The sequence below is a fragment of the Zootermopsis nevadensis genome, unplaced genomic scaffold (assembly GCF_977971745.1).
Source record: "Zootermopsis nevadensis isolate Lab colony 2312 unplaced genomic scaffold, Znev_1.0 Znev_ptg000004l, whole genome shotgun sequence".
NCBI lineage: Eukaryota > Metazoa > Arthropoda > Insecta > Blattodea > Termopsidae > Zootermopsis > Zootermopsis nevadensis.
Window position 1 is genome coordinate 9462864 of NW_028259136.1, and position 26655 is coordinate 9489518.

Here is a 26655-nt window from a genome sequence, read left to right on the forward strand (position 1 = left end):
GCTCATGGGAAAAGAGTGTGAAGATGACAGCGTTGTGGGATATTGCGCAGTGTAGTGTAATATAAATTGACACCATTATTAGGCGATCTCTCTGGTGATGAAGGCAGTAAGCATATTCCCCTTGTTACTTCATGCTTTTAAGTTAGTCATGTTTCTTTTCTGTATTAATAACATAGGCAGGAAAACTGTGACATGAGTTAAGAAAAATAAAAGCAGTAAGTACAGTTTCTATGGGATATTATGATACAATGTATAAAATGTGAAAGTAGGGCAAGGAAATATCTCAATTTGGGAACTCTACATTCAGACAGGTAAAATGCCATTTGTTGCTTTCGAACATTTTCGCTAGATCTACTGATACTATTGGTAGCACTGCATTAATCTAAATATATCGATATGGGAACGAATGACTAGCGAAATTGCGTCGATCACTTTCGTAACCTGTTTTGAAGTACAGTACATATTTCTTGTACAGAGGTTTTGCAGTTATGTCAGACAGCAGACTGGCCGTATCTGATGCGAAGGTCTGAAAAAACAAGCACACAAACTGTGATGATCTCGTGGTAGTGGATTGTGTCTTGGAGTCTACGACTAGACAGCGGCGGATTTATCGTACGTAGTAAGATTTAGCAATTTGTGCGTTGTATTATAATTTTAACGGTTACATTATTTCTTGACGATGACTTCGCAGTTATACACACGAAAGTAAACAAGGTACGAAGTACTGGTTAATCTTGCACTTGTACTACCTTATCCGTGTGTTTGGTCACGCAACTTCGTCTTGTTTCAGGTTCGGACTTCTGTAGGGCCCTATTAAGCATGACAGATCTGCGATTCGATGGCCGAGTGGTTGTAGTTACAGGAGCTGGTGCAGGTGATTATCGTACACGAAAATAATGTTTGTGCCTGATCGCTTTTCTAGTATGCAAGACTTTCTTTCGGAAATATTTAATTCTTGTCGAAATTATTTTAGGTTATCGTTCTTGTCTTCGCGGTTTCAGCTTCATTAATGACTATATTGTACAAAAAAAATATAGTTCTTTCCCTCATTTGTTAAGACAAAAATATGAAATTGAAGGGTGTGGGCTGCTACAACAGTATGTTTCCAGTTTTAATTGTACCAGTTTGTGTGTGTCCATTTCCATGGATAAAAGTTGCTATGATAATATTAAAATATGATGAGACTCCACATGCCATGTGATGTGTGCACTGCAGAGGTGAGTTAATACCCTTCTCTTTTATCATTTGTCTGTTTCCATTGTCTCATAATCGTATTAATCATGGCATTTGCTTACAACTTCTTGCAATGAACAGTTCTGTGTGTCGTTTCACCCACTTATCATTTCTTGTGTGCCAGTTCCTCATAATTCTGACCAGCCATGACTTTATGTTTCAGGCCTGGGTAAAGCATATGCCCTGCTGTTTGCGGAGCGTGGAGCATCAGTTGTGGTGAATGACCTTGGTGGTGGTCGCCATGGCGATGGGAAGAGTAGCAGTGCAGCAGACAGTGTTGTAGAAGAGATCCGGCACAAAGGTGGGTTTAGTGCATTATGATGCTTGTTGGCTGCTACTGCATTTGCATGTAAGTTTCTTGTTTGTCCTCTCACCTCTTCTCTTTCTCCTTCCTTCTTACAAACTGCTTCCTTGTGTCCCCCTCTACCACCTCCGTCTGATTCCCTTTCCTTTCCAACTTCTGTTTTACGGTGAAGTCGCAGCACCGCGGGATTGCATTTGTATCGTAGATTGTTTTGTTTCTGGTAGGTGGCAAGGCTGTAGCCAACTATGATTGTGTGGTGAATGGAGAGAAGATTATATAGACGGCTCTGGAAGAGTTTGGACGAGTAGATGTGGTAGTGAACAATGCTGGGATCCTGGACAAGTCATTCTCCAGGATTAGTGACGCAGACTGGAGTATGTTTGAGATTAAATCTTATTCTTGGCCATAATATCAGATTGTGGGGTACTTTCAGTGTATTTGGACTGCTACAGTCAGTCAGTCAGAAAACTAAGAGCGCCAGTGACTGGATATTATGTAGCTGTCCCAGGGGCCATTTTACCTTAAAGTCTGATAGTTCAGTGAAATTGGAATATCATTTTTCTGCAGAGACTAATTCTGAAAGAGTTAAAATTCACAAGCGTCTATTCTCATTGTGGTTCTGACCAGTTTCAAGAGACTGTCCATGGCATTTGCCTAGAGAGGCTGAGGAAAACCTTGACAAGTACTGTCTGCTATGCTGAGCTGTTTTGTCTGTTGTTGATTTTGTATAGGAGGCCAAAAGAAAAGGGAATATGGTAGATTTCTTGAGTTCAGGGATGGTTTTGCATGCTTTTTTGTCTAGTTACTAGTGCTGTTGAGGTTTAATGATAATTTGTTACTGTTGCAGGCTTAATTCAGGACGTACACCTCACAGGTGCTTTCAAGGCAACTCGAGCCGCGTGGCCTCACTTCCGTAAACAAAAGTATGTACGTGTCATTGTGACATCCTCCAATTCTGGTCTATATGGGAACTTTGGGCAGGCAAACTACAGGTCGGTGTTAGTGACACTTCAGTATATTTATCTTTCATAGGATTGATCATTTGTATAATGTGTGCGTGATATCTTGGACATTAATCTGTTCTGCTTTGAATATCTTTGGGATTTAAAAGTATTAATTACAATACACCCCTCCCCCCGCCTATGAAATATTGATTTAACATTCTGGTTATTTATAAAAATAAAAGTTTGTCTTTGGTTGCCAGAAATGGTAGAAACTGTTTTCCCCCACAGTTCCTCAAGACAGATGCTGGGTTAGTGTGTTATATAACCGAGGGTCACTTCTACATCCTCTCCAGTTCGTCATTCACCATCGCTCTTCCTTTCAGGACTGTGTAATTTGTGCGGCTGAAAAGTTGTTCTCAAATAAGAAAGTTGGTGTGAGTGATGGCCGCTTTATGCATTTCTTGGGAAGAGTCCATGTATGTTTTTTTTATGGTTGCAGTGCTGCCAAGATGGGGCTGGGTGGTCTGAACAATACGTTGGCGATAGAGGGCAGGAAGGACAACATCCACTGCAATGTGATTGTGCCAACTGCGGCATCCCGGCTTACTGAAGACATCCTGCCACCTGGTAGGTGCTGCTGATACTAAAGCCTGACAGTGTGTCACTTCTGTTTACAATAAATGAACATCAAAATGATGCAAACAGTGCATTTTGGAAGTATATTCACCCTTTTGTCATATTATCAGTTGTAATAAATAGTTCATGTTTTGGAGATCTGTTATCAGCAGTTTTTAATATTGTCTCATGATTATAAACACTAATGTGATACTGATAAGTCACTTGTTTGTTGCACAGATTTCTTTGCACAGCTGCGCCCAGAGCTGATTGCGCCAGTCGTCGCGTGGCTGTGTCACGAATCCTGTGAGGAGACTGGCTCCATCATCGAGTCTGCTGCTGGCTGGGCAGGAAAATGTAAGTGTCAGTGGCACCCCTGTTCAGAATATGCTCGATGCCTGTAACGACACCACTGGTTCTGAGTCATGTGATGCCGTCCAAAACAGGACTGCATTTCATTAGGGTCATGAAGGTTGGGTCTGTTGTTGCTCTTTCAGTGAAATGCAGAAATGATTTTTTCACTGCAAATCACAATCGTAGATAAGTCGCAGAATCTGCATGTGGACTTCCGTAGATGTGTCAACAGCGGTAGAATGACCGGATTCATGTTTCAAGGGTCCTGATTTCAGTGAGACAGCTTGGAATAGCCATGAAGCGCAGTAATGATAGACAAGCAGAGAACCGTTTACCTCCCGTGCTGAGTGTCGGCAGAACTTTCCATCAGGATGCGTTCTTGTCTGACAACCTTCAGGTTATCTGGTGCGTTCACCGGGCGGCCTGCTGCGTGCGCAGATGAATGAGCTGGTGACGCCAGAGGCTGTACGTGAGAACTGGGGCAAGGTGACAGATATGTCTGCTGCCATTAAATTGGAGTCCATCCAGGAGGCATCTGGTACCCTGATGACCGTTCTGGAGCAGATGAAGTCGAACTCTGGGCTTTCTTCTGATGGCGTGAGTTATGACTCGATGTAGTTTTTTGCATATGCTTTCAGATAGTAATTATTCAAGTTACCCCTGTGTCTAAGCACCATCCAGTGGAGGTGTATAGAGGGAGTGTAGTATAAGACGTATGAATGAGCAGAATTAATTTTGTTTATTGTGTACAGGATTTTAGCCCGTCGCCATAATTGTAGTACGTGGTTTACGTTACTTCAGTTGTGTGTTTCTTGCGTATGGTGTTGGAAGAAGCTGACTGCTTCATTGTGGCTTACGCCACTGGAGGTCCAGTATTTTGTTAAATGATGTGTACATTAGTTTTGGCAATGGCTGGTGCTGCCATCCAAGTATTGATGGTGGCTAATCTTTGTGCAGACTTGAACTTCTTTTGTCTTTTTGATGACACTTATTCTGTGAACATGGTTTAAGGTCCTGATTTCCTTTCCAGAAGAGTGTTGTGACAAAGTTCCAATACACTCCTCATGACCTGATCCTGTATGCACTGGGAGGTGAGTAATGTGCCCTTATGTGCGTGTGTTTGTGACAGTGTGACAGACAAGTAATGTGTTTGTTTTATTGCAGTTGGTAGCACTGTGACCAACCCAAGTGACCTGAGATTCCTGTATGAAGGCCACGCAGACTTCTCTGCGTTGCCGACGTTCCTCGTGTTGCAAGGCGTGTCTGCCGTGATGGAGTCTAGTGTTACTGCTGAGGTGTTCAGTGGCAGGGATTTCAATCCTGCCAGGGTAAGTGAGGTTATGTCTTGATAAGCAGACTCTTTTGAGGATAACCGCAAGGTTCAGCATCGGTCATTTCGAAGCCTGCCTTCGGATGCAACCCTGAGCCACCTCACAATCTTCTTGCTGTGTTTTCATCTCTGTATGTGCATTTCTTGCCTTCGCAGCTGAACATGTCCATATATCTTAACGCAAGGCACATTTTACTGCCTGTGCTTTGTCTATTACGAATATAATAGCCAGTCTCCATCGCACTTGACTTGTTTAGTTCACTGTACATGCAGTGAGGAAGAAATTAAAAGTCTGCTGGTCCTCATGGAATGAAAGCAGATCCAGCTTCTGCAAAAATAATACTGCAGTGAGTTGTTTTTCTGTTCAGTGCAACGGAGGATCATTCAGGTCGTATTCTATGCTAGTGAAGTTGTAATTGAGCAGTGTGGTGTGGACTCGGGGAATGCTTGCTATCATTCAGTCCAAAATGTTTTGTCCTCTCATCTCACATCAAGAAAACTAAAGATACAAAAGTTGTGCTGTATGGGTGTTAAACTTGGTCTCCCACTTTGAGGGAGGAACATAGATTGAGGGTCTTTGAGAACAGAGTGTTTAGGATATTTCGACCTAAGAGGCAGGAAGAAAATTGCATTATGAGCTTCACGGACTGTACCCCTCACTTGATACCGTTAGGGCAATTAAATCGAGGAGGATAAGACGGGCGGGACATGCGGAATGCATTGTGGAGGGGTGGGGTGTTTACAAGATATTGGTTAGAAGGCCTGAAGGGAGGAGATTGTGGGTGAGACATTGGCGTAGGTGGGATGGCGTTAAGATGGACCTTTGGGAGATAGGAATCTATGGAGCAAACTGGATGCAGCTGGCTCAGGTTAGTCTTATGGCAGGCTTTTGTGAACTCAGTGATGAACCTTTGGCTTCTATAAAGAAAGTGTTCTATTTTTTGAGAAGCCAAGTATACAGTCAGTTTTTCAAAGAATATCCTGCACCATAGAGAGAGTGAGGATAGAATTCACACTGATTCAGTGAGCTGCACAAAGTGTAGATGCTTCCCACTGGCATGCCACTCGGTCGTGTAAACAAATGACAGTATTCAGTTGTTTTTGCAGATATATCATAAAGTATTTCTTTCTTTCTTTCCACTAAATGGATTCGAGAAGTTCTGCTAACTTAAAGATAGTTCAGTGGTTTCGACGTAGAGACTGATTGGATTATGAACCTTAGGGTTGCTGATGAGGCACAAAGGAATGAGAAACGATTGAGTACATAATTGGAGTTGACTGAGGAGGATCGTGTTGCTGCTATGTTGCCAGATGTTGCATGGTGAGCAGTACTTGGAGGTTCTGCGTCCCATCAACAGTGAAGGGACTCTTGAGGTGCACTGCAAGGTGGTGGATGTGTTGGACAAGGGATCCGGGACTGTTGTGCTGGTGGAAGGTGAGATAAAATTGTGCAGTATGATCATTCCATTTGTAACTTCTGTCAACTTGGTTCGTGCAGTTGTAACGTGTCTCTTTTTCTTTGATCTGTCTAGGCTAGGGGGAATATAAGTGGTTTAAAAGTCTAGTCTTCAAGGTGATACAAATTCAGTTGCTGTCTGTTGTCATTATTGCAGTGGAGACATTTGATGAAAGTGGTGAGAAGGTGGCAGAGTCCCTGCTGACAACATTTGCTGTTGGAATGAAGGGTGTTACAGACAAGCGTACTTCACCCTATCATGTGCCAACAGCAGAACCACCAAAGCGGATTCCTGATTTGTCTGTTGAGCAACACACGTCTCTTGATCAGGTCAGAATAGAGGGAATCATGTGTTACGTGTGAGGCTCTTTGGTTATTTTTCTTTGAGGGGGGGGGGGGTGAATGTAACTTTTCTTATTCTGTGTATGTATTTTTAGTTTCTTCTGTCAGTAGTACTAACGTGTGAAATATGGAGAAGAAGCACAATCTAATTAAGATCTTGACATATTTGTGGTGATAGAGCTTTGTAAAATGTGCATCCTTAAGATTATTTGATGTAGACTGAAAATGCTGACTGCTTTGAATCTGCACTTATTGCTGTGTGTGAAAATTATGACTAATGAAACACTGCAGCTAAGTCTGTAGAATTTAGTATGGAGAGAGATCATAAACACACCTACAAATTAATTGTCAATGTTTCTTCACTTCAACATTATTTCCTGCAGGCTGCACTCTACCGACTGTCTGGAGACCGCAACCCACTTCACATTGACCCGAATGTGGCTGCATTTGGTGGATTTGATCGGCCCATCCTGCACGGTCTGTGTTCGCTGGGCTTCTCAGCCCGCCATGTCCTACAGCATTATGCGGATAATGATCCAACCAAATTCAAAGCCATAAAGGTGTGTAATAGAAACATCTCTTTTTGGGGCTTTCCTATTTTCACATTCTCATGATAACATTCCAGCACCCTCTTTCTGTTGTTCTATGGATTGTTTGTGTTCACAGCATTTTTCACTTGCCTCTTCCGTGTCTGATGTACAGTTCAGTTGATGTCAGTCATTGTACTTTCTTATTCTTTCCACATGCTTTCCTATTTTCTCGCATCCCTGTTGGAATACTTCATAACCGTGACTCCCATTCACAGTGGATACGTTAAGGGAGGCCTATGGTAAGTAAAAAAATATTCATGTGAAGCATGGTGCAATGGTGTGGCTTGATAGTAGATTTCTAAGTTGTAATTCCGGAGGACTGTTCATAACATTTTACCATTTCAGTCTCTTTTTTTTAATTTTATCATCTTGTTGCTTTGTAAGTTCTTTGTACTTTTTTTCCATCAGAGAGATTGTTAAATATGATGTTATTTCATGAATCTGTTTCATTTTCAGAGGTTATATAGCATCAGATAGAATGAGAGGATAATGAATGGGTATGAATTTGGAAAGGGGCAGTAATATTAATTTTCATGTTACTATGCTGGAAGTTCTTTGGAGGGACTGAGGAGAACTCTGATTAGCCTGAGAAGGATAGTCAGAAACTGGACTGAGATGCAACCTGATATCCCCATTAATATGGTTTAGATCGTTGCACTACACAGGCCATCAGAGTGCGAGGGTATGAAGAAAATGATGACTGTCACTGGTTTACAGGCTCGGTTCAGCAAGCCGGTTATCCCTGGGCAGACACTACAGACTGACATGTGGCAACAGGGGAACCGTATCCACTTTCAGACCAAGGTGAAAGAGACGGGGAGCGTGGTGATATCTGGCGCATATGTCGATCTCACCGAGGCATCCGTCCCGCAGCACAAGGTACGTTTTTGTGGCTGACTGATGGGCCAAGATCATCTTTGATGATGGTTGTTCTGCTGGTGAGAAATTTCGTTGCTGCTGGCCTTTCACCACGTTCACATAATTCTGCCCTTATGCTCTGTCATGAGCTGGTTGAGTCTATTTCTTCACATCATATTTCTCTAAGGTGCATTTTAGTAATGTCTGTGTATGTGTAGATCTCCCAAGTACTGTCTTCCTTTCAGCTTTTCCAATGAAATTTTTGTGTTAAATTTCATGTCTACGCAGTGGAAATAAAAGGTCACACATATTGCAGGTTCCTCACAGGAAAATGCAATTTGATTATGCAGTACACTGCTACTAAACAAGACGAAGCATTTGAGCTGTGTTGTTTGCATGTAAAGCTTACTTAATATAAATGTACATTTTGATGTAAATTCTGTAATTGTGTGTTGGAGAATGTTTAATTTAGTGTGGGTTTAATGAGCCAAATATAAGATTTAATTCTGGAGTTTTAGTAAAATGATAAGAAAGCTCTGATGGGCAGGGCATACAGCATGCATGAGCAAGACATGAAATGAGTACAGAATTTTGTGTGGAAAACCTGAGGGAAGAGATGGCTTCAGAGACCAACTCATAGATGGGAGTGTAATATTAAAATGGATCTTTAAAATACTGGGTGTTAGGTTGTGGATTGTGTTCAAGTGGTTCAAGATAAGTCCATGAGGCAGGCCTGAGCTGTGTGGTGTTTGTTCCTACAGATTGCAAGTTGTGTTTATAATCGCTATAAAGTGTAACTGATATTCTGTTATCTTGTGATAACCTGCATTGTTCAGCCTAGCAATTTCTTACTCTCAGTGACAAGGTTATGTTTCCTTTTTTGTTAAGATCCCAAACATTACAGCATTGCTAGTATCACATCTTCAGTAAGATCCATTTTAACCCTTTAAAGCTGAGTTGTAACTGTATGTACCACCTGCTGTAACAGTCATTATCTCTGCATTTTGCCCACAGAATATATAATGTGGGTTTTATATTGATCTCAGAATAAACAGTAATTTATTTCTCTAAGCAGCATTAACTAGTTTAGTGTTGTCGTGGAGACGTGTTGTGTTTTCTTTGAGGTAACAATGGATTGATAGAATATTATGCACCTTCACTGTGGCTGAAGGGGTTAATTATTTTCTTTAATTATCTAGTTGGTCTTCAGAGGTTACTCAAGAGCTCTATGGAATTTCTTTGTTTTCTCTTTCCTAGTTACATTTCCAGCTTATGGTAAATATCTGCAAATCAATTTCTCAGGATATTTGCATCTTCAGTGGGCAAAGTGAGGAACAAACTTCACGATTTGTACAGTTCACTTAGTGCTTTGTGAATAGTGAACTGTGGGAGACAAAGAGAAGTTGTCACATGAATACATTGTTTCACTACACTTGTTTATGTAAAATGTCATTAGGTCAGAAATTGGCTTAGACTTGGAAAAAATTTTGGCATGAAGCTGGGGGTGGAGCCGAGTCATGATATGGTCATTTGTGTGTGTTTTGTCTAACAGAATAATGAACCTTTGTTTTGTAAAAGCAGTAAGTTTTTTGACTAGCTGAGTCACTGTCAAGGAGGCAGGAAAGACTTTGCACTTTAGCCTACATGTAAGGTTGTCTTGATAACATGTACAGTACAGTACAGTAGCTGTGTTCAAGGTCATGGAAGAAACACAAGTGAGTAGCTCTGATGTATGCTGGTTGCATCAGTCAGTCACTATGCCTGCTGTGATGAGGTCCACCAAGGTGAGGGAAGTGAAAACTGGAATTTGTAGTTCAGAGGCACATCTCATGTCCTGACATAGAATGAAAATATGAACATGGTTTTGCATTTGTTTTTAAGCTAAAAATATAGTATTCATAAATATTTAACACGTTCAGGAAGTACTCATTATTGATTACAGAGTGTGTAACCATCGAAACTACTCTCAGTAATGCTAAAGATCAAGTTACATCATATCCATATTTTTCCACTTTTGTATGGTTGTAAAATATGGTTTCTTTCTTTGTGTGAAGAACCTAAATTGTGTTTGAAAACAACCAAATATTATTTGGGATGTTGAAGGATCAAATAAGTGGATTCTTAGGATAGTGAACTAAAGGACTAAATGTGTTGTTCATAAGATGAAAACACATAATGTATGCATAGTTTGGTGGGAATCCTGTTAAAAAAATTGGACATAAGTAAGACTGAGAATTTAAGGGGAGGATAATATTAAGCTGGATCTTAGACAAATACAGATGTGTTTGAACTGTGCCAAAGTGGCTTGGTCCTGCAGCTAGTGAAACTGTTTGGTATTGGCAATGTTCGACCTTTGTTTTCTATCACCAGAGAGTTAACAGGTTCCTAGAGACATGCAGAAATGGTGTATGATGTTGGTGGCTTTGTAAACTGTAATGTGAGGTTGCATTGTTGGTGCAGGCATCCACATCAGCGCTGGATTCGGATGGTGTGTTTGACTTGCTGAAAAAGCGGGTTGCGGCAAACCCAGAGCGTGCCAAGAAGATCGGTGGTGTGTTCCAGTACAACATCACCAAAGATGGCAATACTGTTGCCACCTGGAGTATGTATCACACAGTTGTCATGGATTTACAGCACTGTTAGAGAGTAAATTTTATACAGACTAACTTAAAACTTTCATCTGTTAAACGTTTTGTCTGTGTGGTTAACTCTCCTACTTCATATCTGGCAGATCTTGGGTTTGTATCTCATTTGAGAGACAGGGTTTTCTTATCATAGTCACGGAAGGCAATGATGAGACCCTCGCCGGGTTCGCTTGTCACGGCCACTTGCAGCTGAAACGGAAAGACTTGTAAGACTTGAGGTTCTCACAGCGGTGAATATGAAGATTTCTGTCTTCTGGGTTATTGCGCTGTGTAGTCTGGTCGATGTTAACCAACGTTTCAGAGGTCATACTGCCTCCGTCATCAGGGCGATGAATATTCATATTCATCGCCCTGATGACGGAGGCAGTATGACCTCTGAAACGTTGGTTAACATCGACCAGACTACACAGCGCAATAACCCAGAAGACAGAAATCTTCACGGAAAGACTTGTTATGCATTTCTGTTGCGTCCTACAGGAGCAGTGTGTGACGATGTTAACAGAAACCCAAAAAACAAAACAAGAGATAAACTTAGGAATTTTACATGATTAGAGGCTTTGTGGCATATGTATTTGTCAAGAAGTTCTGGAAAAATGAAATGTATGCAGAAATTTGATGGTGAAACCTGAGGAACACCACTTGGAAGACTTGTAAGAAGTTTGGAGATTAATATTCAATTTTAGCTTTGATGTTAGCTATATTCAGTCCTCAGTTCATTTTAATTATGAGCTTTGAATATCAGAGAAGCAGACAGAAACAAGTATGGTGTCCATAGATGGATTTTCCAAGTAATATTTAAATGTTTCAAAATGAAAATCATTTTATCAATCTGAAGAATTTGTGTTTTATGCTCATTATTTTACAATGGCTTCCTGTACATTCTAAATATATAATTTAGGACCAGCACAATGGAAATTGCAAACATTTCTATAAATTTTGACCACGGTCCATGCAAGTCATAACTCACTTCAGAGGCATCCTCTGTTGATCTGTAGTTGACTTCTGCAGCTGTGAAGTTGAAGTATCCATATTTCCTTGGTCTGACAACTACTACATGAGATACATTTGTCCCTGCAGGGATCCTGTCAATCTTGATGTTGAGCTGACCACCCACCAAAGTGAAGGCCTCTTTGTGAAAGCTACTGTCACTCAGCTTAACACCAAGTGCAGTACTTGTGCCAACATTATATAGTGTGTACTGCAAAGAATGTTGTGTGTTATAATCAAACAAGTTTATGAGGTATGTTGGTATTATATGGGTACTAAATACAATATTATCATGAGATGCTCCATATTCTTTGGCTTGTAACATAAACGGCCTATGATATGTAAAAATTTCTATTCTGCAAAAACAACCGGACGATAATTTTTCTGAAACAATATGACATCTAAATATCCCAGCTACTATGTCCATGTCTTCAACCAGATATCTATTCAGTATCTGTTTCGAAATTAGCAATCTGGCACCCGTTTCTTCTTCCTCATTACCATCTACATAAGCAGCTAGGGCTGCGAGAACAAAAATACTTAGAAATTTCATTCTTTCAAGACTTTTAACGAAATATTAATTTATACACTCCCCAACGTGTTGTACGCACGAGTACTTCGAATCTTTCCCAACGGAATGGCACTTCTTTATCAAAACTTCCAACTCGTTGCCAACTCACAAGCAACAAAGCATGTAATTCGACTCCTACTGGCAATGACCGCACTTAAAAATTAGTTCCGGTTCCCTTCATTGTCACCAATTTAAAAGTTAATGACGATAAAATATACCGTTCCAGCCGTTGCCAATGTTAAAATGAAACTGTTTTGGCTTCACTGTTAAACACGGAAGTTTAGAAGTTCCATAGTTTGTAACATGCTTTGTAACTCAGAACTGTAGTTTGTTAATCGGCTGTACTTCGTATGCGATTATTTGGAATAATTATTAGGCACATATGGATGTGCTTTGTTATCGGTAATATAACGTAACTGTGTTGAGAATCATGTCGATGTCTCTGTCATCAGACCCGGAATTGGAAATGAAAGTTAAAAAAGGTTTGAAAACGTGTCAAACATGGATTGAGTTGTTTATGTTGAACTTATATACGTAACATTGCAAAGCACTGCCTCCTGACGGTGGAGAAGAGGGTAGAAGTTACCAGACTGCATCATGAGTTGCAGGGACGTTGCTACGATGTGGAGTATGCCGTTGGGTAAGGTTTAAAGGAAATTCTGTTAGTTCACTAGTATTCAAGAGGAACCTTGTTCCCAAGTGAATACTTTTCCACAGGCTTGTAGCAGCATCTTGCTCATTTCTAGTTGACATTTTGAATTATGTGAAGTGTAATTTCTTTATGTTACAAGGAAAGCTTATTATTTAATCAATTAACTTAGTGATTTTAGACCTTCATTCATTTGACATTTCTGCCTGGCAAAGGAATAAGATCCTGAGTCCTGACACAAAGTCGCCAAATATGGTGTGTGGGCGTGTGTCTATCTATCTATATATATATGATTTGGAAGAAAAGTGAGAATCACAAGACCTTCCCAGAACTTTGTGTAGTTTTTTCAGCAGTTGTATTGTTCTCCAGGGCAGTGAAGTCTATGGAGGGGGAAGAGGAAAACCTTGGTAACATACAGGAACTGCTGAAGAATGCGGTGTTCTTGCGACAGCAGATTAAGTACGAAGAAGCTCGCAGGTGAGTGTTATTGTGAATGTTGTGGACGTGATTTCTGTGGTCTGTCTGTGCCTTCTCTCAGGGTTCTTCCCATTTTATTCATATGTGAACTGAATGTAAGATGAGCAAATGTGTTTCAGTTGGAAAAGAATGTACTATAGCAAGTACAGAATGCTAAATTTGTGGGTTACCTGTGTTTTAGAATACATGAAGGAAATAGGGTTTGGGGAATTTGGGACACAAACTTGTTTTATAGCAACAGGAAGGAAGTCTGTCACTAGTGTAAATCCCCCATAAATAAATATCTCCTATGCGTAAGGAAAAAATGATCTGAATTGTTGTGTAGTACATGGACAAAACTATTCTGTGCAAATCCTCGTTTGGGAAGGAGTGATTCTACCAGTAAATTATAGCAGTGTGGTGTTAGCACTCCTGTTTCTCAAATGAATTACGTCCTATGCACAAGTCTCAGCAGGGGATTTGCTGTCCTGACTGAAGAGGGTTTTTTTTGTCAGTTTCCTCAGATCTTCCAGTTGAATCTGATCATAGTGTATCAGAATATGCCAGTTGATCCAGTGGTTTTTGAATGACTTATAAAGCAGTCTTATTAATTAAGTAAGCTGCATGTGTATGTCCATCTAGCCTGATTCAGTTACACAGCAGTTGACTGGTCTTTGTGAAATTTGGTGTGAATATCTACCATTTCAGTTCTCTTGATCTTCTGTTCATTTTAACTTTGTCATCTGCCATTACTGAATTGAGTTTTGAGGTTCTTATGATAGTGAATATGGAGGTGGCTGTCTTGCAGGTTGTTGCACCATTTAATGTAAAAATCAGTGTGTGCAACGTCGCAGGCAACCATCTTTGTAATGAGTTGTTTTGTAGGACACTAAATTAATTTTATTGCTCTGTGGATCACTGTTTCATTCACAGTAGTGTAGAATACCGGTCAGACAGTGTGTTAGTGATTTTTCACCTTTATGTAGCTTGCTGTGATTCTTCATGTGTGTTAGAATTGTGTTTTGTTCTTGTGTGCTGATCCAAGAACATTTGGATTGGCACGCGCATATGCGCAACGCATGTGATTTATGTTGCATGTCTTGTCTGTGTAGGCTCCCCCACTAATGCTGTGAGATGCCAGGTAATTGCTGTTTATTATGTTGGTAGTATATTATGGTAAGCAGTCACTACATGATCATGATGAAATTGGGGATATCACATGGCCTTAGAATTGTCACTGTGTAGGAGAAAGAGTGCATGGTCACATGGACATAATGTTTCATTGATACAGAGGACACTACAGAACAAGGGAACTGTGGTCCTATAAGTGGGAAATATTAACCTGTCAGTGTGGGCTGTGTCGAATGGACGTCTTTGCACGGTGTGATAGGTGCCATGTATGTTTCCAACATCAGAGTGAAAGAAATGACTATATTTATTAAATTGTGAGGTGATACTGAACTGTGCAATATCGTTATACTAAGAGACAGTATATTTAAGACATTTATTTCCTCTATTAGGTTGAAGGCCAGTTCATGCTTCATCGTTGAAAGTTCCTGCTTTTGGAAAAGTTCTTAATTACAGATAATAATGGCTACTTATTTCACCTGCTGTTTTGTGTGGGTGTTAAACTTGGTGTCTTGCACTGATGTCTGTGATGAGCAGAATACATGTAACTAAGAGAAACATACAGGCAGCGAGAGAAAATTACATAATGAGGAGCTTCATGAATTGTGCTGTTTTTTTGGGAAAGTGTTCAAATCAAGAAACCAGTGGGTGGTTGGTGTTGCCCAAGGAATGTAGTGGCACTTCAGTATTAGCAGTGGATAGTTATATAATCAATATTGTTTGTGCATGTTTTTTTTCCTTCAAATTAGCCATTTAATTACTATGTATTTGCATCGCTGTTTGTTTAATTTTGTTCAGATTACAATTTCATGTCTTGGATCCTCCATTCACAATAATCCTAATCCCATTTAGTATTAAGTAATTTGTACGGTTGAAATATAATTATTAAATAGCCTACGAATCAATTAGTCAGTTCATTCACCCTTTTAGCCACTTGATCTCTTAATCACAGTCAGGCGGCTAAGCAACCAGTGGATCAATCAACTGCTCATTCTGTTCAAAGATATTTGTTCGTACAGGAACAAGAAGGAGTCATACTAAATTAAGGGTTTGGTGCAGTCTTTACTGTATGATCTACTATTAGCTTCTCAAGGACTCTGCTTCATGAAAATTTTATTTACAATCACAAAATCATGTTTAGATCTTCAAGGACACTGGTTGACCACAGTTTGTTGGGAACAATACTGGTGATTCATGGTTAGGATCATTTTGGTTATATTTTGAGGATAAAATTCATATTTTGGGTATGAAATTCTTACTTGAAACTACATTTCTCGGGCATTTACAGTGAATCCTTCATTTAGTTCAGATGCCAAAAGTGGTGTTCTGAAAGTGCAAAGTTAAGAGCTTTCATTAAAGATTTCGGTGAGGAATATTTTAGTTCTGATGGAACAATTCTGTTCTGTAAACTTTGTGAAGTTAATGTTACAGCTGGTAAGGGATTTAATGTGCAACAACATTGTGATACGGCAAAACATAAAAATAAATTGAGCAAGCAGTAGGCAGGTCAGGTTTCTGTTGCGATATGAAGTGAGCCTGCCAAGTGTACTGAACATACTGCACTGATTTCCTGGCAAGCAGTAGGCTGGTCAGGTGACAGACAGCTTTTCCCCGAGTAAAATCCCAAGGATCAATTAAGCTTCTTCTCTCAGCTATTCCCAGAAAGACAAAATGCATTCACTTTTAACTAACACAAATGCAAAAATAAACAGCATTCTGATGACGCAGTTGATTGAACATGTACTTTTGTTCTTGGGGAGGGGGGCACACCACACACACTTCTGAGTATATAAATGTCACTTATCAATGCCGTAAACGCCTCATGGCGTTTATTTATTTGATTCCTCGGGAATCATCGACACATAACCTCAACCGTTAAACGAGAACACCCTATCATTCCGTAACCTGATGACAGCCCACCTAGATCGCTGTTCGCACACATAAACTTACAGCACCTCCAAGACTCCGAAGACTAGATTCACGCAACAAATTTTACCAACTCTCTCTCTATCTCTGCGCGAACTTGACTACAGCGAATTCTAGTAGCGAACCCAGTAAAGTACGTATTGGCGGGAAAGAGCAGGGCATCGATATATCAGGAAGATCCAGAATCGTAATCTTGTAGGAGCCTGGTAGCCGAATGGATAGCGTGCTGGCGTGCGGAGGACGACATCGGCAGTTCGAGACCCAGCGGATTCTTACAGTAGTATTAATTCTTAATTCTTACAGTAGTATTAAGTTCTAAATATAAAACGAGGGCAGGACTCAGGACTCAAACGATTTCTGATTTCTGATTTCTGATTTCTGATTTCTGATTTCTGATTTCTGATTTCTGCCCTCTAAAAATAATTGTGGGTTAACGGGAGGGTGGGGCGCCTAATATGATAGAATGAGGGGGGTTATGCACAAATATATAAAAGGGGGCTCAGTTGGGGGTATACCAACAACATACAGACATCAAAGCATATGAGTCGAAAAAGAAACAATCCAGCGAAATAAAATAAATCAAACCATCAAACCTGCATGCTTGTCATGTAAGCTGTTGAGTGTGTTCGCAGACTGACTTGATATCTGAACAGGAAACCTGATGGGACAATGAATGAAGTGTGTAATTACCTGACCTATAGGATGTACTTTAAATGTTGTGATTGTAAGTGTGAGATGATATGTTGACAGAAGTAAATGCAGTTTGGGATTGACATTATTGCTGTTTCCAGTTGGTATAGGTATCGTTTGTAGGCGTGGGTGGAGACTATTTGTGAAGTGATTTCGGTTTTTGTTATGTAGTGCTGTGACCTGCCGGGGTATTTTCTGTGCTTGTTGTGTGTTAAGCAAGGATAAAGGTTTTAAAACTTGTAAACTTGTAAGTTGGCGTGTGGTGTTTGTTATGAATTTGGATTTGCTTGCAAAAATCTCATGCCCAGTAGATGACAGATTTGTTTGTTGATTTATTTGGCTGGATTTTTTCTTTCGACTCAAGTGCTTTGAACACATTTTGGTTAAAGATTGTTGATTGATATGATGTCTGTTTGGACCACCTTTGGCTGCTCCCTCGTAAATATATTTTTGCATAACCCCCTCATTCTCTCATCTTCGGCTCCCCACCCACCCGTTAACCCTCAATTATTTTTTTAGAGGGCAGAAATCAGAAATCGGTTCAGTCCTGCCCTCGTTTTATATTTAGAACTTAATACTACTGTAAGAATCCGCTGGGTCTCGAACTGCCGATGCCATTCGGCTGCCCTTGTGTTCCCTCTCAATACGTAGTTTACTGGGTTCGCTACTAGAATTCGCTGTGGTCAAGTTCGCGCAGTGAGAGAGAGTGAGAGAGAGTGAGAGAGTGAGTGAGAGTGAGTGTGTGTTGGTAAGCGTGAATCTAGTCTTCGGAGTCTTGGAGGTGCTGTAAGTTTATGTGTGCGAACAGCGATCTAGGTGGGCTGTCATCAGGTTACGGAATGATGGGGGTGTTCTCGTTTAACGGTTGAGGTTATGTGTCGATGATTCCCGAGGAATCAAATAAATAAACGCCATGAGGCGTTTACGGCATTGATAAGTGACATTTATATACTCAGAAGTGTGTGTGGTGTGCCCCCCTCCCCAAGAACAAAAGTACATATTCAATCAACTGCGTCATCAGAATGCTGTTTATTTTTGCATTTGTGTTAGTTAAAAGTGAATGCATTTTGTCTTTCTGGGAATAGCTGAGAGAAGAAGCTTAATTGATCCTTGGGATTTTACTCGGGGAAAAGCTGTCTGTCACCTGACCAGCCTACTGCTTGCCAGGAAATCAGTGGAGTATGTTCAGTACACTTGGCAGGCTCACTTCTTATCGCAACAGGAATTTGGCACGTGGAAGATTGTTTTTTATCCAACAGTTCTCAGACTTTTCCTGCGTAAGACGTAGTTTACTACTACTCTGCTATGACAAGGAGGTCGGATGAGTTCGCTGTTTTTCAGACGTTGCCGTCCCTGCCTATGATAAAATGGCGTGGGCGTTCTGCCCCTCTGTATTTCTTTGGTTGCTAGGATGCATTCTGAGTCCAGTGCAGATTTACTCTCATATATATTGCCAGGGCGTGGAAGTTAATTTGAATTGATGTGTGTCATCTTTCCCTTGTGTGAAGGACGTAATGTGTGAAATATTTTGGTTGCATGGAGGGTTGGTTTAGTTGGCCAGTTGATTATTGATGAGGTGTAGAGTGCATTCGTAGTAGCAGTTACGACTGGTGTCACAATGCGGATATTTATTTTGGTATTTGGTATTGTTTCAGGTAGGAGTGCCTGCAAGCATGTGGGATACTATAGCCGTTGCCCACTTTTGATTCCTAGTGACCAAGTATGGGGTGTTCGTAGCATGCCTCACAATGCCACAAGGAAGACCTCAGGCCCTCGTGCGATTACCTTGCTTTCCGAGGAGGTGTACGGTTATAGATTTAGTGGGAGTGCCTAGTATGTCTCAAAGAGTAGTTTGAGATCAGGGGATGTACTGAGTAGCAACTTTCATGTGAACTGTAGCTGTAGTGTGTGTTTACTGGTATCAACGAAGACATGGAGGACTAATTTGTCTGAATATCAGCGTTTCAGAAGATCAGTTGTGTGCGTGATGGGGAAGCAGCTTTTTTTGGAGTTGGAGATGTGAAGAACCAGACAGAACGAAGCACCTGTAGTGTTTGTGACTTGGATAAGGAATTGCATTGTTCAGGTATGTTAGAGAGTAGAGTTTATTTACATTCCATAGATCCTTCTTAGGACTAAACCAAAGGATGGAGAACAAATCATTTCATACAATACATATAAACTTCAGTACTTTTGACACAATTACAAGGATGTGTTTCACATGTGAATGTACATAACCTTCAGATTCTGCAATTCAAGTATGAAAAATAATTTAAATGCAGGCTTGAACACCTTTAAATCATTTAGAGTTTTAATTGTTGGTGGAAGATCATTAAATGACTTGATACGCGTATAATACGTTCCTTTTTGACGTTTATTACGGTTAGCATAGACTATAGAAAAATTATATACTTGTAATTAATTTTTATTTTATTGTTGAGATTTGTCAAACTCCACTTACAAAATAAAAGTCTAGTCAATGATATGTTGGTGTCCATGAAACCCAAAGGTTCTGGAAATAAATATGACATGCGCCCTGATGTGGAGAAAAGGTGTTTAGAGTATTACAGTAAGTGCAGTACTTGAAAGTTACTGTAACTAAAACATTTGACTTCCCTTACCAGTGAATGTGGCCTGCGTTGTCACTCGTTATAACTTGAAACTGTTGCTTGTGTTTTCCAGGTCGTGGAGACAGCATGTATTGCTCTGAAGTCAAGCACGACGGATCCGTTACCGTCGTCAGTGCTGGGAAATAATTTGCTGTTTCTTGGTGGCATCCCTGAATTTTAATGAAGATGAGAATACAGTGCAGCAGCTTTTCTCCTGTCCAAGGTATATAAGAGCAGTTGGAGGCAGAAGAATATTGTAAAACTAACCTCATTCTTGATATTAAAAAAGTGTACAAAATAAAAGATGTTTTTCCAGCCTGATGGTACTAACATGACATAACAGATTGTTAATCACTGGCTTTTCAACGCAGAATTGTAAGCGAGTCCCATGGCAGTCTATGAGGCACTGGTATAGATCTTTCTCTGAGCACCCAGAACTCATTATTTACTGGTACAGTGAGCCTGTTAGAGGCTGTATCACAATTAGTTTGTGTTTAGTATCCTGCCAGTACCAGGAGGCATCTGCACGTAATGTATTTCTTTCTCATATCATAAACCCAGATTTCCCATTTTCTCTGTCCCTTTTACATCAGTTGCTGATTTAGGAAGCAGCTACTGCATTGGCCACTGTTGTGACCAACATTTTGTACACTGAACATTAGGATGTGAGTGTAATTATCTGTACTCATTGTGATTCGCCGTTGCAGTTCTGATGATCCACATGTGGAGATCTCCGCAGTCCATGGGATTGCGTGCAGATTGCAGGACAAGCAAGCCAGAGCCACTCACCAGATGGCAGTCACAGGCAAGTTCATCCATTTGAGTAAATTGTTTAATGAACTTATTTTCTGAATTGCAATGCCATTATTGAAAGAAGAAGACCTTTTTTCCTGAAAAGTAGTAAATGGTTTTAATGAAATAAAGAACTTGTCTATTTCTTCTATTGAGACTACAAAGAAACAATGAAGAACGTGATTTTTCTTTGCCAGTTTAAGGAACCACATTTTGAGGCTGACCTCCACATTGTTCTATAATTGAGAATGCATGGAGTGTACCTCCATGCTCCCACTGCCTCATGGCATTGCGCTTAGTCACAAGGATAACTGCAGCTGATATAGCGAACCATTAAATGTTTAAAAATCATAATCTGTGTTGGTTTTCTGTAAGTCCAAGTGGTGTTAGAACCCAAAGACCACTGTGAGAACCTGAAATCTCTCTTAAAACCACATTTAGTATGTGAACTTGTTGAAAGCGTCTGCTTCATATCTGGAAAAGCCAGTAAGGCCTGTTGTGTATGTTGGTAGGAGTGTTTGTTGCTGCAGCCATGAAAGAGTTACGACGGTGTGTTCCTTGTTTGTCACTACACAATGGTGGCGATATCTCAGGTAGCTGGTGAGTTCAGTTTTATAAATTTAGATTGTTCAACATTGAAACAATTTATATTACTGATGGTGAAGTTTCCACCTTTGCTTCCAGAAGGTATGATAAAGTGGCATTACTGATGGTGATATGGAAAAAAAATCTAATTGCTACGGCTACCTCTTGCCCCTTGTCGGTTGAATTCACCTTAGTAGTAGAAGTGCTACAGATGTTGGGTGTGTTGTAGTGGCTTGCCATTTCTTAATCTTTCATTTAGGTCCTTTCTCCATGACATCAAAACAGGCGAACCTGAGGGGCATGGACCGACTGGTGTTTGTAGACTCCCTTGCTGTCATAATGGGGCACGAGGAGAGGGAGCCGTGTATCTTGGAGACAGCGATCAACATCCTCGGCTCCAAACAGACGGCAAGCGAACTGTTCGTTAAATATCCACTGAATCAGTGGCAACAGAAGTTGCGTGGGACTGACGTGATGTGTGTGAGTTGTAGAGTTTGTAGTTGCAGTATTATGACGTGTGGAATAATGGCCCACTTGGCGAATGCTTTAAATTTGCTGGGGGGGGAGGAAAGAAAGGCTCCAGTATGAATCTGTGAGTGAGGGAGTTCAGAATTTGTCAGGTCGCTGGTTGTGACACTGTCGTGACCCGTATTTAAAGTTAACTTGTGAATGGGTTCGTAATGAACTTGACAGAATTTGTCTTCTGAAAAGGGAAGGTGCTTGTTCATTGGCTAAGGTCGGAGTGTTAACTGCTTGGTGAAGTAAAACTGTGTGCTCTTAGAAGAGTGTGATGTCTTGATTTCTTGAATGTGACTGTATTTTCTCTTTCTGGGAGTAGCAGATTACGAGAAACAGAATGATCCTTCAGATTCTACTGAGCACCATGCTGTTTGTCACGTGACCTGCGTACTGCCAGCCAGACAAGCATTGAAGTACGTGCGGCAACAGTTGGCGGACCGACTTGATGTCAGAAGATTAAACCTGCTGGGACAAAGAAGGAACATCGTATCCGCAAGAAACTGATATCAGTCTGAACGAGGCATTCGTTGTGTGAGTACATGAGCATTAGAATGTATTTGATGTGGTTGTCGTGTGAGAGAGATGAGTCTGTCCAATTTTATTAGGTACTTCAGATGTTGTGAACTTAAATGTGAGATTTGATATGTTGAAAGACCTATGTGCGGTGAGAGATTGGCATAATTGCTGTATCTGTGGTATGCTAGAGGCATTCATGATTCTCTAGTGAATATATTGTTCATAGGACATCAAAATTGGAGGTTAGGTATAGCTTGTAGACGAGGGTGGTGACTATTTGTGATAAGGTTTTGTTAATGAGTGGTTTTGTTACATGTGTGATGTGTGTAGTGCTGTGGAGCCTTTAATGTGATGTGTTTACTAATTAATAAGTGAGTAATTGCCAAGGTAAGGAATTTAGTTTTGTTGACGTGTGAGTATTTTGCACAGTGACCGGAGCTGCTGGGATATTTTCTGTGCTTTTGGTTAATTTTGAGCAAGGGGATCGGTTATGAAACCTTTAAATTAGGTGATGTGTTGAATGTGATTGCATTTTTTTTCTGGTAATAGCTGCAGAGAAGAAGCTTGATTGATCCATGGGACTTTACTGAGGTTGAAGGATGCGTCACCTGACATGACTACTGCTTGCCAGGAAAAGAGTGGAGTATGTGCAGAAACACTTTGCTGGCTCACTGATATGACGACAGGAAATCAATCGGCTGTTATCACGAAGGACCTCATGTCTGCGAGAGATTTATCTCTGTGTCTACTTGACATGCATTGTGTAAGTATACGAGAAATATGATTATGAAATGTGCTAATTCATGATTCACACAATCAAATTCTTTGGCAAGATAGCGAAATATTCCACCAACATGCACTTGTTGATGTTTACAAGATGTTTTGATATCTGCATTGTAACAAGTTTCACAGTTTGAAGGACTTGTCGTAAGACAGAACACTGAATAATAATAATAATAGTATTCTACCATGTTTTCCATTGGAGGTAGCTCTGCCTTCATTTTATGTGTTTGGCATTGGTATTTTAATTTGGCCAAGAAAGAGGATTTCCAGGATAGGTAAGGTAGCTGCCCTGTATCTCGGTGAGAGACTGAGGCCGAGTTTCATTTTTTTGAGAGAGTGTTTTATTTATTTCTTGTGAGAGGTTGAGATATCACTTGAGTCAGATTGGTTGAGTCTTCGTTGTCGTGGTTTTGAACTTTGTAAATGTATGCTCATGTTTGATTCTTTTGAAATTGGTATTGTATTTATATCTCCTTATCATTGATCATTTACATCCAGTTTACGTAAAATGGGATTGCCGGTGGATGTAATGACACTAAGAGCCTCCCCCTTTTAACTTAAAAAAGGGTGATACAGTTAAATTATGGTGCGAGTGTGTTGTTTTCTTTCCATTTTATGGATCCAAGTTCTGAGCATTGGCGATTGCTGGTTGGTATGTTTGACTTATAATCTGTGTTTGTGTTTCATGTACGCCAGTGCATCGGACACGTACGAGTGGATGCGGCCTGTTCTGGAGGGGACTCGAGGCGAATGGCTCTTTGTGTGTGTGTTGCGGTATCGTTCATCAGCTTACTTTGAATGGCGTATGGTGTAGTACTTGGTGCAACGTGCAAAGGTAACTTATATCTTAATTGCGTCATGCTTGTGTTCTTCAATACAATAATTTTATTCACCGTCTTTACACAAGCTTATAGATTGTTAAAATCACATAAAATTATAACATTTCAACATATGATATTGTTACATTTTAAAATGACGACATGTTTCGATGTTCATTCCATCATCGTCAGGTCTATCAATTAAAATTAAAAACTGTTGCACTTGCTGCCCTGCGTATACTGATTTGTTCTACCCGTTAGATTTTATTTGTTTAACCTCCAGGCTTCTTCCATTTAATTTTTGAAGACTGCGCCTGGATGTCTTAAATCTGCAAAATCAATTTTAATTTTCATATCCTGATCCTGGCTACTGACATAGGAAATGGAATAATTTTAAAGAATTACTCAATATATCGTAATACAAGCAAAAGAAAAGTAATCACAAAATATTTAAAGTATTATAACATACCGGGTTGTGTGTGAGGTGCGTGTCCGATATTACGGAGCTGTAGACTGCAACTAAGCTGTGAGTATCGTGTATGGCTATATATATTGGGTGAAAGTTGTTTAGGGGGTTGGGTCGATGGACTGTAGAATGTTAAATATCGGATTGTTCGTGTAGATGTTACTGTCGTTTAATGCAAGATTTTGTTTATGTGTTCTTTGTATATGATATTTTTCTATGGTGTCTCTATGTCGCTTGTTTTGTATTATTTTTATAATGTCCATTGTTTGTTCTATTTTGTTGTATGTATGTCCTGTGTTTAATATATGCTTTGCATATGCTGAATGATCTTTATTGTGTTTAATTGCTGTAATATGCTCTTTGTATCTTTGACTAAAGGTGCGTCCGGTTTGGCCTATATAGGTTAACGGGCAATCATTGCATTTTAACCTATATATGCCTGGTTTTTCGTATTGATTTGTTGTGTCTATTTGTGGCTTTTGTTTCAAGATGTTTTTTATTGTGTTTTTTGTTCTAAATGCTATTTTTATGTTATTTGTTTTAAATGTTTTTGTTATATATTTGGTTTCTTTTCCTATATATGTGAATGTGGCCCATTTGTTTTGTTTATTTTCGTTTTCGTCTTCATTTATGTTGTTTACATTGTTTATTTTATTTTTGGGTTTTAATTCATAATTATTATATCCGTTTTCTATTAGAATTTGTTTTATTATGTTACATTCAATTTGTTTGTTTATTGTGGTTATGGGATATGTATTTTTTCGGTTTATTAAGTAATTAATAGCCATTTGTTAATGTTCATTTGGATGGCATGAAGAGGCATGAATTATGGTGCTTGTATTTGTAGGTTTTCTGTATATTTTGAATTCAGAGTTGTTTTCGTTTCGTATTATAGTTAGATCTAAATAATTTAATTTGTTATTTTGTTCTGTTTCTAAAGTGAATTGTATATTTTGATTTATGTTGTTAAATTCATTTAAAACATTTTTTATATTTGTATTTTTTGCATCAAAAATCATGAGTATATCATCAACATATCTACTATAGTATTTGATTTGATATTTGTTTAATATATTTACTATATAATCATGCTCGAGATATTGTAAGAATATTTCAGATAATATGCTCGAGGTTGGAGCTCCCATGGGTAACCCTGTTTCTTGTTTCCAATATTCAATGTTGAATTGGAAATAATTTTGGTTAATAATAATGTTAGTTATATTTGTAATTTCATTTATTAGATCTGTATTTATATTCTGTCTATTTAGAATATCTCTTACAATATCTCGTAGCATGATTGTTGGAATATTTGTATACATATTATTGATGTCAAAAGAACAAATTTGTATATTTTTATTATTATGAAAATTCAATTGTTGGATTTCGTTTATTAATTTTATAGAATTTGTTATGTTAAACGTATTTGGTAGATTAATATCGGACACGCACCTCACACACAACCCGGTATGTTATAATACTTTAAATATTTTGTGATTACTTTTCTTTTGCTTGTATTACGATATATTGAGTAATTCTTTAAAATTATTCCATTTCCTATGTCAGTAGCCAGGATCAGGATATGAAAATTAAAATTGATTTTGCAGATTTAAGACATCCAGGCGCAGTCTTCAAAAATTAAATGGAAGAAGCCTGGAGGTTAAACAAATAAAATCTAACGGGTAGAACAAATCAGTATACGCAGGGCAGCAAGTGCAACAGTTTTTAATTTTAATTGATAGACCTGACGATGATGGAATGAACATGGAAACATGTCGTCATTTTAAAATGTAACAATATCATATGTTGAAATGTTATAATTTTATGTGATTTTAACAATCTATAAGCTTGTGTAAAGACGGTGAATAAAATTATTGTAGTGCAAAGGTAGTTGATTTTTCCGATCATGTAGAGTTATTATTGTCTCTCACGGAGTCCGACGAACGCAAAGGAGTTTTGAAATTTTAATCTGATTTGAAATCAGTCATTGACACTTCCACTTCCAAGACAAGGCAGGGGTTTATTTTAGCAATGACGTACGTGATTCACACACGAGACTACCTTCTAAATTTCCTTCTAAATTTGACCTGTCCCATCCCTATCACGACTAGACTCCCAAGTCTTGAGAAGTCACTCTTCCCAAGTCTTGAGAAGTTATTGTCCCAAGTCTTGTCTGCTTGTTTAGGGCTGTGCCTCACCTGTCTTAGCTGAATTCAATTTTTTTTCGAAAATTCTTAGTTTTCTTCGCGTTTCACGCCATTTGCAGTCGTTTTTATTTTTTTTACATTTCGAAAAATTTTGAAAATTCTCTAAGGGGTACCCCTTTGAGAAATTTCAATTTTTTCGAAAAATCGATAAACGTGGCAAATCGTCCAAAAAGCGCACAAAACTAAGAATTTTTGAAAATTTTCAACTTTTAATTCTTTTCCGAATTTTCCGAAAATTCTTGGTTTTGTGCGCATTTCAGAAGGTTTGCAGCGTTTTTTGATTTT

At 39.3% G+C, this 26655-nt stretch overlaps 3 protein-coding genes across 8 annotated transcripts; 2 read left to right on the top strand and 1 right to left on the bottom strand.

Moving 5' to 3' along the window:
• Window positions 1-382: 382 nt before the first annotated feature.
• On the top strand, window positions 383-11954 carry LOC147874848 (peroxisomal multifunctional enzyme type 2-like). Of its 2 annotated transcripts, none has more exons than XM_087342754.1 (16): window positions 383-612; window positions 791-874; window positions 1397-1534; window positions 2385-2529; window positions 2981-3108; window positions 3337-3453; window positions 3848-4047; window positions 4481-4541; window positions 4615-4778; window positions 6092-6215; window positions 6394-6566; window positions 6962-7138; window positions 7886-8047; window positions 10487-10628; window positions 11226-11321; window positions 11749-11954. In XM_087342754.1, exons 2-15 carry the CDS (start codon window positions 820-822, stop codon window positions 11285-11287), a joined length of 1848 nt encoding a protein of 615 aa, XP_087198880.1. In that variant the 5' UTR covers window positions 383-612; window positions 791-819; the 3' UTR covers window positions 11288-11321; window positions 11749-11954. The 2 variants fall into 2 exon arrangements, with proteins under 2 accessions (XP_087198880.1, XP_087198881.1); XM_087342755.1 differs by having other exon boundaries at window positions 384-612; window positions 2385-2460.
• On the bottom strand, window positions 9886-13248 carry LOC147874849 (translocon-associated protein subunit beta-like). The gene is made up of 2 exons (XM_087342760.1): window positions 11639-13248; window positions 9886-10860 (listed from the first exon to the last, which is right to left on the bottom strand). Exons 1-2 carry the CDS (start codon window positions 12209-12211, stop codon window positions 10774-10776), a joined length of 660 nt encoding a protein of 219 aa, XP_087198886.1. The 5' UTR covers window positions 12212-13248; the 3' UTR covers window positions 9886-10773.
• On the top strand, window positions 13246-26049 carry LOC147874850 (transcription-associated protein 1-like). 5 transcript variants are annotated; one of them, XM_087342769.1, is made up of 9 exons: window positions 13246-13355; window positions 18734-19164; window positions 19761-19910; window positions 20395-20492; window positions 20992-21079; window positions 21324-21544; window positions 21903-22114; window positions 22649-22862; window positions 23579-26049. In XM_087342769.1, the coding sequence occupies exons 5-7, from the start codon at window positions 21055-21057 to the stop codon at window positions 21963-21965; spliced, it is 309 nt and encodes a 102-aa protein (XP_087198895.1). In that variant the 5' UTR covers window positions 13246-13355; window positions 18734-19164; window positions 19761-19910; window positions 20395-20492; window positions 20992-21054; the 3' UTR covers window positions 21966-22114; window positions 22649-22862; window positions 23579-26049. The 5 variants fall into 5 exon arrangements, with proteins under 5 accessions (XP_087198895.1, XP_087198897.1, XP_087198896.1 ...); XM_087342771.1 differs by having other exon boundaries at window positions 21906-22114; XM_087342770.1 differs by lacking the exon at window positions 20992-21079.
• Window positions 26050-26655: the final 606 nt, after the last annotated feature.